Source organism: Rattus norvegicus, chromosome 16, assembly GCF_036323735.1.
Source record: "Rattus norvegicus strain BN/NHsdMcwi chromosome 16, GRCr8, whole genome shotgun sequence".
Lineage (NCBI taxonomy): Eukaryota > Metazoa > Chordata > Mammalia > Rodentia > Muridae > Rattus > Rattus norvegicus.
The window spans coordinates 50,698,608-50,713,588 of record NC_086034.1 but is presented as its reverse complement, the minus strand read 5'-3'; the positions used below and the strand labels follow the sequence as shown (position 1 = coordinate 50,713,588).

Below are 14,981 nucleotides of genomic sequence, written 5' to 3'. Positions count from 1 at the left end.
GATGGAAGTAGTCATTTAGGTGGAATTCAGGAAATCTTGGCACACACATAAAAGGAATGGGACCTTCCTTCCCAATGCAGGTGGATGCCAGTGTCCACTTACGATTCCACCCTATAGGCAGGAGGACTGCAAGCGAGCCACTCTCTTGGCCTAAAACTAACAATTTATACTTCTAATTTTAATTTTCCTCTGCCTGGATCCCGGAAGGATTTATTAAATTTGCTTTGTGGAGCCCATTATCTCTAAACTGACTAATGATGTTACTTTAAGCTCAGCCTCGGTTTGTAGTAAATTCTCTGTACACAAGGCTCTAGGAATCCTGTCTTTCTCCATGGCAGCATTTTCAGTTGGTTCATAAATGAAAAGGTTTACTCTAGCTACCTAAAAGTTATTCGTAATTAAGTGACACCAAGAGACCATTGCTTGTAGAGGGCGTAACAAACGAGAAAAGTGGTAACAGGATATTCATTCTGAGGCTTGAAAGGAGGGCAGAAAACTCCAGTAGTCACACCACTACCTTTATTTTTTTTTTGTACTTTGTTCGCACTGTGGTTAAGGTGAGTAGGAATATATAAACAACGTGTCATTTCTAACATGACCTTGGTAGGATGACAAAGTCAAACGAGAGATTTATGGAGAAATTTCTAGTCCTTCCTTTAGAAATGATGGGCACTCATTAACATTGCATGGAAGACTTGTTTCTATACATGATGGAGCCAAGGAGCTAGAAATATTGGCAGATAGACTGGCCATAAAGCCCATGTCTTATGACTTATGCAAATACGGCAGGTAATATCACCAGAACCTGGGGTGCTGTCGTCAGGAGACTATGCAAGGTAGGAAAGGTAGCTACCTGACAGAGAATCCTTGCTCATTTTGACTTGAACCCCACCCACACTTGGATATCCACTTGGACAACTTGCTCAAATTTCTCTAAGTTCCTTCTCCCTCACCTAGAATTTACTGCACGCTGGGGATGGGAGCTGCAGGCTGAGGTCACTTCTCTTCAGGACGGTGTGTGATGGAATTATCTGTGGAAGGGGTATGATACTGCTAAGCTGACCTTCAAGGCTCAAGGGGGAGGTCTTGTCTCGCTCTGCAGGAGCCTAGATATCATCCTTGTCACCTGGGTTGGGTGGTGTCCTGTAAGACACTGCCCAAGTGCTTTTTGTTACAGACGTGTCATGGATCAGTTCCTTCAGGCTCCCTCTTCCGGACTCTTTTATTCCAAAGAGTACCTTACACAGATAGCAAGCAGATCTACCTGGTCAGAGAAATGGCTGCTTTTGGGATCAGCTGAGTCAAGAGAAAAGGCCGTGAACAGGGAGAGGAGTGGGTATGGTTAGGGCTTCAAAGGCATGATAATCTCCCCTCGTTTCCTTTAAGTGCTTGTGGGGCTGGTCACGTGACTAATAGGTAAGGTAACTTGCAGTGAATCTAAATACGGATGTACATTTCACCGTGGGAGTGAGCAGCAATGGTTTGGTACCCAGTTCTTTATCTAAAACCTCACGTCCACTTTTGTTCTTTGAGTTTGCTCAGACAAGAAAAGCATTGTCAAGAGGAGGGGCTGGAATGTACTATGTCTTACTGGGTTCCTGGGCTTCGAGCATACTAAACTCTAATTTGAGGAGAAACTAGACCCTTTTGCCAAGCGGGGTGACCTGATTCCTGTAGCATCCACGCCTTCTCGAGTTGAGGTTGTCACTGTGAGGCAAGCATGGGGAAGTCTGCCTCTTCATACTAAAACCAAAGCCCTGGTCTGTCAGCCTGGAATTGCTGAGCAAAGCAAACCCTAATCAGCCGGTCTCTATGTAGATTTAGACATCTCCAGGAGGCTGAGGACCTATCAGGCCCAAACTGATTATTCTAATCAAGTGTTTTAATTAGGCACACTCAATGCCAACATCACAGGAATGAGACCCGATTTCAGGAGTAATGGGTGATTTTTTCCTTTTTCAATTCTTCTTTTACAGTTAGTGTCGGGCTTTGTGGAGGTGTAGTTAACATTTTTTTCTAAAGTAGGCCAGGGTAGAGACCTCCGTGAAGCCTGCTCCTCCAAGCTTTCATTTTGAAACTAAATACAAAAACAAAACAAGGAGCCCAATGCAGTAGTAATGAGGGCTATCATCAGTTTGGTTTGCAGAGGAATTGCACCCCCAGATCTGCCTCCTTCTGTAGCCGCAGGAAACCTAAGAGCAATTCTGGCTAGTCAAGACATGAAAAAATATATAAACGCACACACATTGGGTTGGCTTTTATTGGAATGCCTAGATGCAGTCTATAGTCATCAAGTTATGGAAAATTCAGGTCACATAGAAAGTTAAGAAGGCAAATGAAAAGAACAATACAAATCAGACAAAAATTTACATCTCAAAATATCATGAAAGCATCTTGACTGGCTTTGCCTAAAATACTTTGAATATCAATTTCTTTTGTTTTTATTTTTACTTTTTGTTGTTGTCATTATTGTAAGCTAATTTTTGTCATTATACAGGTCCCCAACCTCCCCCCAAACTCTTAGAAAAAGATCTCTTGTTTATATATTCCCCAAGGTCACTATTTCTTGTAAAAGCACGTCCAGACCACAAGCCTTTTTAGAAAGAAATAGGCTCATTATATCTACTAACAAGATACTAATTGGGTTGGTTTGACTTCTAAAATAAGCACCAGGAGACTCTCCAAATTTGTCATTTATTGGTGCCCCTGTAAAGACCAGTCCATGTTGAGAAGGGGTTAAGAGTGTAATTTCATTTCCGTCATGTGGTACAAGCTATTCATGGTCAATACATCACAGACATTTCTGAGAATTGAGACTCGGGGCCCGTTTCACCCCAGAGTACTTACAGCATGCTACATAACAGCCCTGCGGAAGTCCCACTCAGCAGAACTGCAAACACCTAAGGTAACAGTTAAAAAATAAAACGTCCGACAGCCATGTTTGAAAATCTCATAGTTTTCTAAATTTGGGCTCCCCAGTACTTGCCAAAGGATTTTCAGGATAAAAAATATTTAATGCTAATCTGTGCTTTCATTCTAGTAAAATATCAGCATTCATTAGAAGATTAATTACTTCAGTATACCCTACCACATACACAGCAACAGGAGCAGCGCTGAGACCGTAAGTTCCGTCGCTGTCTGAGAACGCTCCCAGCCAGTCTGTTTAATAAACACGCCTACTGTGTATTTAGAGTATGTGATACACACAAAGCAGTTAGAAAATTACTTTCAATACATCACTTGAACCTTTATATTTACGACATGTTCACTTGCTATATTTATCACCATCATATAGAGAGGAAAACAGTGTGTACTATATAGCTCAATGAACTGAGAAATATCTTCTAAAAATATTTTTGTGGCTGAATTCAGTGCTCACGAAAGACTCCAGAGTGGCTGGGTTGGCACGGAAGTGCAGATGGTGTCTATGGTGGAACCCCAAGCTTTCGGTCGGGGGTGGGGGGTGGGGGCACTGATGTCAGTTTTCTTCCTACCCTGCCCAATACCCCAGGCTACCCCTGGCCAGCATAGGCTGCCGCTCAAACCATTCCCTGTGATGGTTGGGCCATTCGGGCTTAACAGGAGCTTGCCTTCCTGTTTCGATCCCACTGGCTGACCTAAGGGTCCAACTCCAAGCCCCACAGAGAGTGACCCTGACTGGCCGGTCGCCCCTGGCTCATGACCACTCGGTTATTGCTATCGCTCCTAGACATTAAGATACATGTTCATGGTTACCATGACATCAAGTCCGTCCCTCCCCACAAATGTTCCCGAGCATCAGACTGTGGTCTCTTCTCCATCACAAGTGGAGCATGGAGGGACGACCATACACTATTAAAAGCTCTGGTTGATGAACTTGGCTTGACCTTTAAGGGCCTAGAGAGCCTCTTCTCCCCCTCGGGTTCTTCTCTCTCTGCTCCCCTCCCCCACACCCTCCATCACATTCCACCAGCCTTGGATGTCGACTGCGCCTCTTGGTTGGTAATGGCTGAGGCCAGTGGCTTGTTAAGAAAGGGGGACGAAGAAAAAGTTCTCCGATTAGCCACCCACTGAGGATTGCACAGTCCTATCTATCTAAGTGATAGAAAGTTGCACATTGTTTTTGTTTTCAACCTAATACAAAAATATTAACACTTCTGGACATGATAGGTGTAAGTTGTTATATCTCTACAATATAATAAGTTATACTGTACAGTTATAACAGATAACAAAAGGTGCAATCCTTTTTTTTAAAAAAATCACACAGTTCACATGTTTTTATCATTTTATTTTTTAAGTATAAACTTTTTAAACACTTTACATAAATTAACTCCTCTGAGACTAATATTCGATGTACAGTAAATTGTAATTCATATAAAAAATCCATAAACAACTTGTCTCACATAATTTACAAAAAAATCGGGGTTTCCTTTGCTTATCAGTGACAATGATTCTATTTGTCGTTTTTTTTTCCCCTCCCAGGGCAAGCCATGTTAGTAAAATCCATTATTAAATCCCCGCCGAAGCAGACGTCCCTTGCGCCAATGTCCTTTTACAAAGCAGCATGGGAAAGCAGTTGGGTTCTATAAACAGTAACGTTGTCCCACATTTTAAAATGAACAGATCTATGTATATCACATCCTAAGTAGAGATTACTTCCTGTAAGCAAAGGTCGACAATTCAGCAATATCTGGAAACATGGTACGCATTTTTTTTTTTCTTTTTAAAACTTTTGTTAAATACAGTGCCTCGAAGGTACAGAGGGTCATGGCAAAACGTTGCCTTTTTAATGCTTTTTTTTCCTTCTCATACTTCCAGTCCAATTGAGTGCAGCGATATGCGTATGTAAACATATTCTTTAAAGCCGATCACCTTTAAGGTCATTTAGAGAAAAAAAAAGTCGTCTTTGTTTCTGGTTTGTGTTGCCTGTGTCTGCGCCGAGGGTGTCTGCAGAGCAGTGTCATTCTGGAAGGCTCTTTGGAGAGTCCGGTTCGGTTTGTGCTACAGGAGAATCTGCGCAGGGGTGGCCCGGGGGTTACCTCTTGCCGATCTCGCTTTGTCTCAGGAACTGGATGTTGTTGGCACTGTCAGCCAGCTCGGGGTACTGCTCCACGGACAGTACGTAGTACCCATCGTAGCCCTGCACCTTGCCGGCGCTCAGCAGCTGCCGCTTCTCACCCTCCGTCCAGAGGCGCGCACCCTCCTCGCCGTCGCGCACGCGCTGCTGCTCGCGCGCCCACGCCCGGGCGAGAGCGCGCTGGCGCGCCTGCTCCAGGATGCGCGCCTTCTCCTCGTCCAGGGTCATGCCGTAGCGGACGTGCAGCGCCAGGGCGCCGAACTGCATCTCCACGTCAGCGAACCTGCGAGTCCTGCCGTTCACCACCGTGGTGGATTGCGACACGGTCACGTTGATACCGTTCTCCAGCGCCTTGCGACCACTCGTCAGCCGCAGCGTGCCCAGGTCGCTCTCTGGCGTGGTGGTCTTGATGAAGTAGTGCGTGTCCTTGCCCTCGATGGTGAAGTGCAGGTTCTCCAGGTAGAAGGCATTGTTGAGCACCGCCGCCACCTTGATGCAGTCCTCGTTGGCGATGTTGAGCACGTTGGTCTGCACGCGGCCTTGGCTCACGGCCAGCATGACGCCCTTGCCGATGAGCGACTTGACCGTGGCGAACCACAGCCACGACTGCTCGCCCCCAGCCTTGCGTCGGCTCACCTGCACCTCCGCCATCTTCCCCAGGGACAGGAAGGCCTTGGCTTGCCTTGCCACTTGCTGCTGAACTCCAAAGATGGGCTGAAAAGCAAAACACAGGAGGAGGGAGATTGAAAGAACATCAGTGTACAGATGCTGGTTTGCTGGGAGCCATGCTTACTGTTGCCCTTCCCGGTCCTGACTACAAATAAAGCAGGGCTCCTCTCGCTTTAAGTACTGCGTTATCATGAACACGCTGGGGAGGTGGGAAGGATCCGGACAACAAGGCTACATACATCGTGAGTTCCAGGGTTATCCTGAGCTATGTGAGCTCCTACCCCAGAAAAACAAAACTCCAACCAGCTAGAAACAAACAGGTCTTAGTGGAGGTGCAGAAGCTTTGATTGATGGGGAGACTCCCTAACTGTCTAGGGATTAGAATGCCTGAACAATCCAGGATGGAATGCCATTTCCTTCCCTCGTTGCGTGTTATAATAGTTTTTTAAAAGATCAAAAAGGGAGTTTATTGGCTGGTGAATGGCTCACTGGGTAAAGAAAGATACCTACTGCCAAGCCTGACCAAATTGCCCTCTCACCTCTACACATGTATAGCGAAGGGGTGGAGGGTATGGACACGCAAAAAAAAAAAAAATGCAATAAAAAATTAAAAGGATATCTCATATATTTCTGGAAGCTTTTTTAGTTTTCAAGGCAGGCAACCTATTCATATTTTTATCTTCCACCTTGTAGTTCCTAGGGGCTTTATTCTCAAACCGCCCAAGGTGGGCAAGCCAGTCTACCAGACTCACAGCAGTAGCATTCTCCCTGGATGCCTGAGGCTGGGGGCACCAGGCCCTCATAACACTTTGGAAATGCCAGTGTTCTAAGTCCTCCGGGCCACCTATCCCGTGTGTGGAACACGGTTTTTAGCTGAGAGTCCCCAATGTAATCACAGAGCTGAAATGTGCAGGGATGAGAGGACTAGGGCCAGCTGGGCACGGGAACTTAAACTCTGGAAAACAAGTATTTTATACAGATGTGGAGACAGGACCATTTCCATGGCAAATTGCTTGAAATTGGGGGTATTCTAAGGCAGCCATTTTGTATACCAGCAGATGTTTGTCTAGTCAAATGAAACATCTGTTTCATTTACAGCACTCAAAGAAATGCCCTTCTCCCCTGCAGCACTAGGGAGCTGCCCAAAGTCTTTACTCAGGATTCCCTAAGTTATCCTTACCGTGCACTTTTCTGGTCAGAGAACTTGAGCCATATTAAATGGCTGCCTAGGAAAAAAATTGGCAGTCCATTTGGACCAGCAGACTAAAGGGCTTTTAGACATGTTATGAACTCATACAGTTAGGATAGACACAAATGCATCGGGAGGTGAGTCTTCGGGGCTCGTTGTCGGGGCCAGATATATTTGCAATTAGAATGTTAAACTGGGGACTAGAGAGAAGGCTTGAGGGTAAGAGCATGCTGTTCTCGCAGAGGACCAGAGTGAGGTTCGCAGCACCACCCTCCGGCAGCTTGCAACTGCCGGTGTCCCCAGTTCCAGGGGATCCTATGCCCTCTTCTGGACTTGAAGTCCAAGGGCACCCACAGGTACGTATGTTCGGCTCTATAAATGCAGTTTAAATAATAATCTTTAAAAAAGGAAGCCATGTTAAAATGGCCTCCAGACCCCTAGAAACTTGATGGATTTTGCTTATTAAATAAAGATGACAGTGAGACAGGTTCTTTTAGTGTGAAGAATGAAACTTTATCAGAAAAATGTATCTGTGAGCACAGTAGACCACCATGTGTGTATTTTAGTCATGATTACTTTTTTTTTTTTTGTATCCACCCAAGTGGTAGGACATTGTTCAAGGTAGGGATTACCTTTGCTAGGAACCCCACACTTCCCTTATCGTTAAGAGGTAACCCAATTTCTGGATCTCTAATTATTCTTGCTTTGAGCTAAAAGTCCTGGTGTTTTGTTGTGTGTTCTTTCCTGAGCTCTGAATGATGGGCGTTAAAGAGCCCGCTTCCTGACACGGCAGTTTTGACTTCGAAATTTCCCATTCTGTTTCCCAGTTTTATTTCTTTCTCACAACAGGGTCAGGCCTCCTGATCTGTAATTTTCAGAATTCTATGAACACCTGCTCATAGACGGGGCCTTACTAGAGGACATTTTATTTCTCTGTAAAGGCTGTGGTGGCACTCTTTGTGGGTTGCTAATTTGAAATCCGAATCCCCGTTCTCTTGTTTATTGCAGCTTGCCTTCAGCTCCCAGGTGCCATAAAGGCTTTTTCCTGGGGTTCTCTGTAGAAGCCCTACACAGAAAACACAGGCTTCTGCATTTTATTACCTTTTGATAGTGTGCTTCAATGTTTTTATTAGCATTACTAGGAACAGATTTGGCCTGTTTAACAGGCCTATAGCAGCTGAACAGAAATGCAGTGGAACTGTCAGCTTTCCTTCCTCAAAAGTGTGGAAAAAAAGGAAAAAGAAAAGGAAAGACTGGTATGGTTTTTCACAAGCGTAGATGAATTGTCGGTAAACAAAACTCAAGCAGGCCAGCCAATCACTGCCTTCTCTTCCTTTCCATGTTTGTTTCTTACCGGCACGTCTTCCCACTGTTGACTCTTCACGAGTTCGTAGGAAGGTTCTGTTAGATCAAATTTGGGAACGGGGAATCCAGGAATAGCATTGTGCAGATGGAAGCCAAATGTCACCAGCCAGCTGTTAACATCTAGGGGGAGAGCGCACAGAATCGAAGGTGTTAAAACTTTACCGGGCACGTGCTTTCATGAATTTACATCCTTACTTAAAAAACAAAACCAAAAAACCAACCCCCCCGACCCAATTTTCACAAAGAGGCCTCTACAAAGAGGCCCGTGTTTGCCTACCTCCTACCATTTTAAATCCACTGTCTATTTTTAGACACTAACCCACAGCAGACGTATGGCAGATGCTGCAGAAAATGGAGGAGAATAGGTGCTCACTTAGACAGAGGAGACAAACTGTCAGAAGTGCAAAACTGCATCCTGGACCAGTAACAGTGATAAAAACAGCAACAGCAACGCACAGCAGCACGAGAGTTCAAGACAGAGACGCAGAGAACAAATGACGTTAGCAAAGGCTACAAGAGATGTGGGAATGGCCCTCAAGCGTCATCTCACAATGATACCGGGGTTTCCAAAACCCATTTTCTATTAGTGACCCCCCCCCCCCCATGAGAGTATGGAAATGAACAGCTGATTCTTTTTTTTTTTTTTTTTTTTGTCTAAAATATTTTTTTTTATTAACTTGAGTATTTCTTATATACATTTCGAGTGTTATTCCCTTTCCCGGTTTCCGGGCAAACATCCCCCGCCCCCCTCCCCTTCCTTATGGGTGTTCCCTTCCCAACCCTCCCCCCATTGCCGCCCTCCCCCCATAGACTAGTTCACTGGGGGTTCAGTCTTAGCAGGACCCAGGGCTTCCCCTTCCACTGGTGCTCTTACTAGGATATTCATTGTTACCTATGGGGTCAGAGTCCAGGGTCAGTCCATGTATAGTCTTTAGGTAGTGGCTTAGTCCCTGGAAGCTCTGGTTGCTTGGCATTGTTGTACTTTTGGGGTCTCGTGCCCCTTCAAGCTCTTCCAGTTCTTTCTCTGATTCCTTCAATAGGGGACCTATTCTCAGTTCAGTGGTTTGCTGCTGGCATTCGCCTCTATATTTGCTGTATTCTGGCTGTGTCTCTCAGGAGCGATCTACATCCGGCTCCTGTCGGTCTGCACTTCTTTGCTTCATCCATCTTGTCTAATTGGGTGGCTGTATATGTATGGGCCACATGTGGGGCAGGCTCTGAATGGGTGTTCCTTCAGTCTCTGTTTTAATCTTTGCCTCTCCCTTCCCTGCCAAGGGTATTCTTTTTCCTCATTTAAAGAAGGAGTGAAGCATTCACATTTTGATCATCCGTCTTGAGTTTCGTTTGTTCTAGGGATCTAGGGTAATTCAAGCATTTGGGCTAATAGCCACTTATCAATGAGTGCATACCATGTATGTCTTTCTGTGATTGGGTTAGCTCACTCAGGATGATATTTTCCAGTTCCAACCATTTGCCTACGAATTTCATAAACTCGTTGTTTTTGATAGCTGAGTAATATTCCATTGTGTAGATGTACCACATTTTCTGTATCCATTCCTCTGTTGAAGGGCATCTGGGTTCTTTCCAGTTTCTGGCTATTATAAATAAGGCTGCGATGAACATAGTGGAGCACGTGTCTCTTTTATATGTTGAGGCATCTTTTGGGTATATGCCCAAGAGAGGTATAGCTGGATCCTCAGGCAGTTCAATGTCCAATTTTCTGAGGAACCTCCAGACTGATTTCCAGAATGGTTTTACCAGTCTGCAATCCCACCAACAATGGAGGAGTGTTCCTCTTTCTCCACATCCTCGCCAGCATCTGCTGTCACCTGAGTTTTTGATCTTAGCCAATCGCACTGGTGTGAGGTGAAATCTCAGGGTTGTTTTGATTTGCATTTCCCTTATGACTAAAGATGTTGAACATTTCTTTAGGTGTTTCTCAGCCATTCGGCATTCCTCAGCTGTGAATTCTTTGTTTAGCTCTGAACCCCATTTTTTAATAGGGTTATTTGTTTCCCTGCGGTCTAACTTCTTGAGTTCTTTGTATATTTTGGATATAAGGCCTCTATCTGTTGTAGGATTGGTAAAGATCTTTTCCCAATCTGTTGGTTGCCGTTTTGTCCTAACCACAGTGTCCTTTGCCTTACAGAAGCTTTGCAGTTTTATGAGATCCCATTTGTCGATTCTTGATCTTAGAGCATAAGCCATTGGTGTTTTGTTCAGGAAATTTTTTCCAGTGCCCATGTGTTCCAGATGCTTCCCTAGTTTTTCTTCTATTAGTTTGAGTGTGTCTGGTTTGATGTGGAGGTCCTTGATCCACTTGGACTTAAGCTTTGTACAGGGTGATAGGCATGGATCGATCTGCATTCTTCTACATGTTGCCCTCCAGTTGAACCAGCACCATTTGCTGAAAATGCTATCTTTTTTCCATTGGATGGTTTTGGCTCCTTTGTCAAAAATCAAGTGACCATAGGTGTGTGGGTTCATTTCTGGGTCTTCAATTCTATTCCATTGGTCTATCTGTCTGTCTCTGTACCAATACCATGCAGTTTTTATCACTATTGCTCTGTAATACTGCTTGAGTTCAGGGATAGTGATTCCCCCTGAAGTCCTTTTATTGTTGAGGATAGCTTTAGCTATCCTGGGTTTTTTGTTATTCCAGATGAATTTGCAAATTGTTCTGTCTAACTCTTTGAAGAATTGGATTGGTATTTTGATGGGGATTGCATTGAATCTGTAGATAGCTTTTGGTAAAATGGCCATTTTTACCATATTAATCCTGCCAATCCATGAGCATGGGAGATCTTTCCATCTTCTGAGGTCTTCTTCAATTTCTTTCCTCAGTGTCTTGAAGTTCTTATTGTACAGATCTTTTACTTGCTTGGTTAAAGTCACACCGAGGTACTTTATATTATTTGGGTCTATTATGAAGGGTGTCGTTTCCCTAATTTCTTTCTCGGCTTGTTTCTCTTTTGTATAGAGGAAGGCAACTGATTTATTTGAGTTAATTTTATACCCAGCCACTTTGCTGAAGTTGTTTATCAGCTTTAGTAGTTCTCTGGTGGAACTTTTAGGATCACTTAAATATACTATCATGTCATCTGCAAATAGTGATATTTTGACCTCTTCTTTTCCAATCTGTATCCCTTTGATCTCCTTTTGTTGTCTGATTGCTCTGGCTAGAACTTCAAGAACTATATTGAATAAGTAGGGAGAGAGTGGGCAGCCTTGTCTAGTCCCTGATTTTAGTGGGATTGCTTCAAGTTTCTCTCCATTTAGTTTAATGTTAGCAACTGGTTTGCTGTATATGGCTTTTACTATGTTTAGGTATGGGCCTTGAATTCCTATTCTTTCCAGGACTTTTATCATGAAGGGGTGTTGAATTTTGTCAAATGCTTTCTCAGCATCTAATGAAATGATCATGTGGTTCTGTTCTTTCAGTTTGTTTATATAATGGATCACGTTGATGGTTTTCCGTATATTAAACCATCCCTGCATGCCTGGGATGAAGCCTACTTGATCATGGTGGATGATTGTTTTGATGTGCTCTTGAATTCGGTTTGCCAGAATTTTATTGAGTATTTTTGCGTCGATATTCATAAGGGAAATTGGTCTGAAGTTCTCTTTCTTTGTTGTGTCTTTGTGTGGTTTAGGTATAAGAGTAATTGTGGCTTCGTAGAAGGAATTCTGTAGTGCTCCATCTGTTTCAATTTTGTGGAATAGTTTGGATAATATTGGTATGAGGTCTTCTATGAAGGTTTGATAGAATTCTGCACTAAACCCGTCTGGACCTGGGCTCTTTTTGGTTGGGAGACCTTTAATGACTGCTTCTATTTCCTTAGGAGTTATGGGGTTGTTTAACTGGTTTATCTGTTCCTGATTTAACTTCGATACCTGGTATCTGTCTAGGAAACTGTCCATTTCCTGAAGATTTTCAAATTTTGTTGAATATAGGTTTTTATAGTAAGATCTGATGATTTTTTGAATTTCCTCCGAATCTGTAGTTATGTCTCCCTTTTCATTTCTGATTTTGTTAATTTGGACACACTCTCTGTGTCCTCTCGTTAGTCTGGCTAAGGGTTTATCTATCTTGTTGATTTTCTCAAAGAACCAACTTTTGGTTCTGTTGATTCTTTCTATGGCCCTTTTTGTTTCTACTTGGTTGATTTCAGCTCTGAGTTTGATTATTTCCTGCCTTCTACTCCTCCTGGGTGTATTTGCTTCTTTTTGTTCTAGAGCTTTTAGGTGTGCTGTCAAGCTGCTGACATATGCTCTTTCCTGTTTCTTTCTGCAGGCACTCAGCGCTATGAGTTTTCCTCTTAGCACAGCTTTCATTGTGTCCCATAAGTTTGAGTATGTTGTACCTTCATTTTCATTAAATTCTAAAAAGTTTTTAATTTCTTTCTTTATTTCTTCCTTGACCAGGTTATCGTTGAGTAGAGCATTGTTCAATTTCCACGTATATGTGGGCATTCTTCCCTTATTGTTATTGAAGACCAGTTTTAGGCCGTGGTGGTCCGATAGCACGCATGGGATTATTTCTATCTTTCTGTACCTGTTGAGGCCCGTTTTTTGACCAAGTATATGGTCAATTTTGGAGAAAGTACCATGAGGAGCTGAGAAGAAGGTATATCCTTTTGCTTTAGGATAGAATGTTCTATAAATATCCGTTAAGTCCATTTGGCTCATGACTTCTCTTAGTCTGTCTACATCACTGTTAATTTTCTGTTTCCATGATCTGTCCATTGATGAGAGTGGGGTGTTGAAATCTCCCACTATTATTGTGTGAGGTGCAATGTGTGTTTTGAGCTTTAGTAAGGTTTCTTTTACGTATGTAGGTGCCCTTGTATTTGGGGCATAGATATTTAGGATTGAGAGTTCATCTTGGTTGATTTTTCCTTTGATGAATATGAAGTGTCCTTCCTTATCTTTTTTGATGACTTTTAGTTGGAAATTGATTTTATTTGATATTAGAATGGCTACTCCAGCTTGCTTCTTCTGACCATTTGCTTGGAAAGTTGTTTTCCAGCCTTTCACTCTGAGGTAGTGTCTGTCTTTGTCTCTGAGGTGTGTTTCCTGTAGGCAGCAGAATGCAGGGTCCTCGTTGCGTATCCAGTTTGTTAATCTATGTCTTTTTATTGGGGAGTTGAGGCCATTGATATTGAGAGATATTAAGGAATAGTGATTATTGCTTCCCGTTATATTCATATTTGGATGTGAGGTTATGTTTGTGTGCTTTCATTCTCTTTGTTTTGTTGCCAAGACGATTAGTTTCTTGCTTCTTCTAGGGTATAGCTTGCCTCCTTATGTTGGGCTTTACCATTTATTATCCTTTGTAGTGCTGGATTTGTAGAAAGATATTGTGTAAATTTGGTTTTGTCATGGACTATCTTGGTTTCTCCATCTATGTTAATTGAGAGTTTTGCAGGATACAGTAACCTGGGCTGGCATTTGTGTTCTCTTAGGGTCTGTATGACATCAGTCCAGGATCTTCTGGCCTTCATAGTTTCTGGAGAAAAGTCTGGTGTGATTCTGATAGGTCTGTCTTTATATGTTACTTGACCTTTTTCCCTTACTGCTTTTAATATTCTTTCTTTATTTTGTGCGTTTGGTGTTTTGACTAATATGTGTCGGGAGGTGTTTCTTTTCTGGTCCAATCTATTTGGAGTTCTGTAGGCTTCTTGTATGCCTATGGGTATCTCTTTTTTTAGGTTAGGGAAGTTTTCTTCTATGATTTTGTTGAAGATATTTACTGGTCCTTTGAGCTGGGAGTCTTCACTCTCTTCTATACCTATTATCCTTAGGTTTGATCTTCTCATTGAGTCCTGGATTTCCTGTATGTTTTGGACCAGTAGCTTTTTCCGCTTTACATTATCTTTGACAGTTGAGTCAATGATTTCTATGGAATCTTCTGCTCCTGAGATTCTCTCTTCCATCTCTTGTATTCTGTTGGTGAAGCTCGTATCTACAGCTCCTTGTCTCTTCTTTTGGTTTTCTATATCCAGGGTTGTTTCCATGTGTTCTTTCTTGATTGCTTCTATTTCCATTTTTAATTCCTTCAGCTGTTTGATTGTGTTTTCCTGGAATTCTTTCAGGGATTTTTGTGACTCCTCTCTATGGGCTTCTACTTGTTTATTTATGATTTCCTGGAATTCTTTCAGGGACTTTTGTGACTCCTCTCTATGGGCTTCTACTTGTTTATTTATGATTTCCTGGAATTCTTTCAGGGATTTTTGCGATTCCTCTCTGTAGGCTTCTACTTGTTCTCTAAGGGAGTTCTTCACATCTTTCTTGAAGTCCTCCAGCATCATGATCAAATATGATTTTGAAACTAGATCTTGCTTTTCTGGTGTGTTTGGATATTCCATGTTTGTTTTGGTGGGAGAATTGGGCTCCGATGATGGCATGTAGTCTTGGTTTCTGTTGCTTGGGTTCCTGCGCTTGCCTCTCGCCATCAGATTATCTCTAGTGTTACTTTGTTCTGCTATTTCTGACAGTGACTAGACTGTCCTATAAGCCTGTGTGTCAGGAGTGCTGTAGACCTGTTTTCCTCTCTTTCAGTCAGTTATGGGGACAGAGTGTTCTGCTTTCGGGTGTGTAGTTTTTCCTCTCTACAGGTCTTCAGCTGTTCCTGTGGGCCTGTGTCTTGAGTTCACCAGGCAGCTTTCTTGCAGCAGAAAATTTGGTCTTACCTGTGGTCCC

At 43.0% G+C, this 14,981-nt stretch overlaps 1 protein-coding gene across 22 annotated transcripts in view; it reads right to left on the bottom strand.

Annotated features, from left to right (window-relative positions):
* Positions 1 to 2,236: 2,236 nt before the first annotated feature.
* Positions 2,237 to 14,981, bottom strand: part of Tenm3 (teneurin transmembrane protein 3) — a 2,726,621-nt gene continuing 2,713,876 nt past the window's right edge. For 21 of the 22 annotated variants that reach the window (XM_063275416.1, XM_039094506.2, XM_039094513.2 and 18 more), the window contains 2 exons: positions 8,269 to 8,399; positions 2,243 to 5,770 (listed from right to left, as the gene is read on the bottom strand). In XM_063275416.1, the coding sequence (XP_063131486.1) occupies positions 5,015 to 5,770; positions 8,269 to 8,399 (887 nt within the window). In that variant the 3' untranslated portion in view covers positions 2,243 to 5,014. Of the gene's footprint in view, positions 5,771 to 8,268; positions 8,400 to 14,981 lie in introns of all 22 variants that reach the window. The other variant, NM_001169133.2, reaches the window with a different exon arrangement.